This window comes from Herpailurus yagouaroundi, unplaced genomic scaffold (genome assembly GCF_014898765.1).
Source record: "Herpailurus yagouaroundi ecotype Mexico unplaced genomic scaffold, PumYag 64424, whole genome shotgun sequence".
NCBI classification, from domain to species: domain Eukaryota; kingdom Metazoa; phylum Chordata; class Mammalia; order Carnivora; family Felidae; genus Herpailurus; species Herpailurus yagouaroundi.
This window is the reverse complement of record NW_024417728.1, coordinates 1-4,017: the sequence shown is the minus strand read 5'-3', so window position 1 is coordinate 4,017 and position 4,017 is coordinate 1. Positions and strand designations below refer to the sequence as shown.

Here is a 4,017-nt window from a genome sequence, read left to right as displayed (position 1 = left end):
TTTTTGGGAAGGCACCTGGAAAGTCAGTTATGTGGATGAACCTTTCTCTTTATCCTGATCCAGTGCCATCCCCAGGGCTCCTTCCAGTTGCAGAGCCAGAAAAGGGGTCTACTATGGAACTAGAGACAGCACCAGTTATGTTTCAACCATCATCTCAAGTGTCAGAGCCAGCATCACCTCCATCAGCTGTTCCAGAGCTGGAACAAGTGTTAACATCTTCTTCAGCATATGTGCCAGGTCCACAGCTACAATCAGCTCAATCATCAGCTTTACTTAGAATTTTAACTCCAGCTCTAAAAATAGAGACAGAGCCAACTCCAGTGCCAGAGCCTTCCTGCCACTGGCATGTAACCCCAAAGAACCAGCTGAATGAGGAGAAGCCCAGCCTCATGGACTTCCCTCCCAAGCTGGTGGCAGAGCAGCTAACGTACATAGATGCGGTAAGAAGCTGGGCTCTCAGGGCAGGACAGGGCAGGGCACGTTCTACATTTTTGCCGCCAGCTAACCCAGACCTGCCTTTCCCTGAGGTGGACTACTATAGTCCGGGTCCAAATTTCAGCTCGACCACTTATCAACCATGGTACCCTGCCAAGGTCCTTAAATCAAGCTTTCACTGTCCAGCTGCAAACTGTAGAGATAGGCACTGACAAGAATTGATGCAGAGTTACTGTGTAGATTAAATGAGCTTAGAACAGCTAGAAAAATGGGTAGGCCCTGGTCCTTCAGGTGGAGGAAGACAGCTCACTGGGTGCAGCCAAGTCCATGGGTCACCCACCCATCTTCCTTGGAGGCTTAACACCCTGTGCACTTATTAGGCATCTGACATGTACATAACTATAAGGGGAAACAGAGAAACCTGTGGTTGTAACTGTCACGGGGGAATGTGCATCGAAAGGAGAGTAGGACCAAAGGGAAAAACAGGTGGAGTGGAAAAGGCCCCCTTGTGAGGAGTCACATTGAACTGTCATCCAGAGGCTGGGGTTAGCAAGGATGACCAGGGTCCAAATTCTCTCCTTCCTTCCCTGCCAGTATTCACTCCTAGGTCTTCCTGTACTTGACTCCCTCAGTGAAAATAGAATGGAATGAAATCCAGGGATTCCAATCAGGCTCAGGCCACATTCTCAGCTTCAGGAACTAAAGCTCTGACCTGGTAACCTCCTACCTAGGACATTAATCCTGAATGTGAAATGGCTGGCTGAACACCCCTCCCCTCCCCACCCCATTCTCTAGGAGCTGTTCAAGAAGGTGCTGCCTCATCAGTGCCTGGGCTCCATCTGGTCCAAGCGGAATAAGCCTGGTAATGAGCACCTGGCACCCACAGTCTGTGCTACCGTCACCCAATTTAACAGCGTGGTCAACTGTGTCATCACCACCTGCCTTGGAAACTCAAGAATGATAGCCCAGGACAGGGCCATGGTGGTGGAGCACTGGATAAAGGTGGCCAAGGTATTTTATGGGAGGCCAAGATGAGTCACTCTTCTGAGCCTTGGAAACTGATATTTCCTTTATCAATTCTCAGGGTTGGAGTCCCTAGTCTAAGCCCTAGGGTCTGCACAGTCCCTAGGCTCTTCCCTCCAGGGACATGCTGACCTTTACTTGCATGTCCCAATGGTGGAACGCTCAGTTCCTACCTGGCTCCTTCCTTGGAATGAGCTAAAATCTTCCCTCTCCCCAGCAGTGTTACTCTCTGGGTCTTATATGTGCCCTTCTGCAGGCACCTGGATATCTGTCATCTTGGAGGGAAAATTTAAACTGAGGGAGGCTGATACTTTAGAGCAAATAGGACTCCTGCTACCCACATGACCACTCATTCTCTTCCCTCCCCAGGCCTGTCAAATCATGAGGAACTACTCTTCACTGCATGCCATCCTCTCTGCTCTGCAGAGTGCCTCAATTTACCGTCTGAAGAAGACATGGGAGAGAGTTTCCGGGTGAGTATGCCTCTCTCCATAGAAGGATCAGGGAGGATGAGGGATTTCCCATATGCGCATCTTTTCCCCCTCAGTAACTGGGACCCTCCTGGGAGGCAGCAAACCCTGGCAATAGAACCTGGGCTGGTGTACAGGTCCATAACCCACCCTGGAGAATAGTCCACCCTGACTCTAGCTATAGAAATAATTTTTCTTAAATATCACGCACTGAGTTGACCCAAATTAAATATTATCAAGTGCTTACTTTACAGCAACAAAACTCTCTGCCCAATTGAAACCACAACTGACTGAAACAGAGTTGCTCAATTAATATGGAAATGGTGGCACTGGATGACCCACATGAGAGCTCCCTCCATGTCCTACAAACACCTTAGTTCTCAGAGGAATCCAGAGAAAACCCTAATACTGGCAGTTTGACTTTTTGGAGTACTCAAATAAGAGGGACTTACAATCAAGACACATTATTCCTATTATTTTTTCTGCCATTTTTTTCCTCTATTCAGGAAGAGCTTTCAAAAATTTAAAAAGCTGTGCACTGAAGATAACCCACAGAGAAGGGAACTGCTCCTGAAGGTATCATGGGAAGAGGAGGTTTGGGAAGAGAGAGGGTGGGGCCTGAGGGAACAGGGTCCTGAGTGGATGAAGAAAGACTGCTGTGTAGGGGAATGACATGAAGCCTTTGGTATGAATATGGTTACAGTTTGGGGTGAAGATTCCATTGGGTGTGGAGCAAGAAGGTGCTGTTCAACCAGATGCTATAGACACCCTGTCTCTCCATATTAACAGCTAGTCCAGATGGGGACCTGTATACAGCTTGAGAGCCCAGAGGACAGCCCTCTGCTCAGTAGTGGGGTTGGGATGGATGGAGGGAACCAATAATGATAGTAATAGGACACTGAGTCCTCAGAAGACCATGTGACGTAGGTGGTGTCCTTACTTTTCTCAATGAGAAAACAAGCTCAGGAAGGCCAGGCTGCAAGTTCAAGGTCACACATGGAGTGAATGTTGGAGCTGAGATTGTGCTAGAATCACTCACAGCATGCTTAAGGATAATGTAGCATTGGTACCAGCTGACTTGGGTCAGATGTCCAGGGTCTCAAGTCAAAGATGGTGGGGGGGGGGGAGGGAGTGGACTGAGGATATTATGGTCTCAATGAACTTGTCCTTGACCCTGCAGGAGCGGCCATCTAAATGGGCCACCCTGATGATGAGCCTCCAGAGAGCCCAGAAAAGGCTGCAGAAGAAGGTGAGTGTTCCTGGGGAATAGAGCCTCCAGAGTGAGAGGAGAAGGGCTCCTCTCAGACAGCTGGAGGCCTCCATATCAAGACAGGTGGACCTTTCTACTCCAGCTCCTCCTCTTGTTGCCACAGCTTCCAAAACTCTTATTTTAAAGTGACTAGGAGGAGGGTCTATCCAGCTGGATGCAGAATGGATTTGTGGGTGGGGAGGGGCCTAGGACTACATACAATTTGATTTTCTAAAAGCAGGCCCTGGTGGTGATTAGGAGAAGTCTGATGTCCTTGGAGGGTGAGGGTAAGGGGGAATTGAGAGGCGGCTGCTAGGGATCCTAGGCTGCTCCATGTGAGAACCTGGGGTGGACCAGGAGGCTGAAGCATTTTCAAGGGAGGGTCCCTGTGTGCACCTGAGAGCAGGGACTCATCCCACCCCTACCCCCAATGACACAGGGTGTTGTCCCCTTCCTTGGCACTTTCCTCACTGACATGGTGATGCTGGACACTGCAATGAAGGACTATCTGAAGGTGAGTGAACCTCTAGATTGTGTAGGAGGGCCCAGAATCCTGAGGTTTGGGAGTGGAGAACACCTGTAATGAGTCCTGAGACCTCAGTACTTGGCAAACCTCCCCTCATGAGAGCTTCACAGCTACCCCTGTGAGCTAGAGTTTCTCATCTCAGTGGTGAGTGAAGGGAGTTTGCACTTATGACTTATGACACTGGTCCTGGTGCCCAAGACTGTCTGAATGCAAAGCTGCATGAAGTTTGTCTGAGTTGACCTCAGCCTCTCCCTCTCAGGCTGCTTATGGGGGGAGAGCAAAGTCAGGCACCTCCACATCGGCAAGAACTTACA

At 49.5% G+C, this 4,017-nt stretch overlaps 1 protein-coding gene across 1 annotated transcript; it reads left to right on the top strand.

Moving 5' to 3' along the window:
* Positions 1-51: 51 nt before the first annotated feature.
* Positions 52-3,756, top strand: LOC121024398 (ral guanine nucleotide dissociation stimulator-like; the record flags this gene model as incomplete). Its single annotated transcript, XM_040466628.1, has 6 exons — positions 52-440; positions 1,231-1,446; positions 1,828-1,931; positions 2,435-2,504; positions 3,109-3,177; positions 3,617-3,756. Coding segments are annotated over exons 1-6 (926 nt in total), but the record flags the coding sequence as incomplete, so codon positions are not given.
* Between the last annotated feature and the right edge of the window lie 261 nt (positions 3,757-4,017).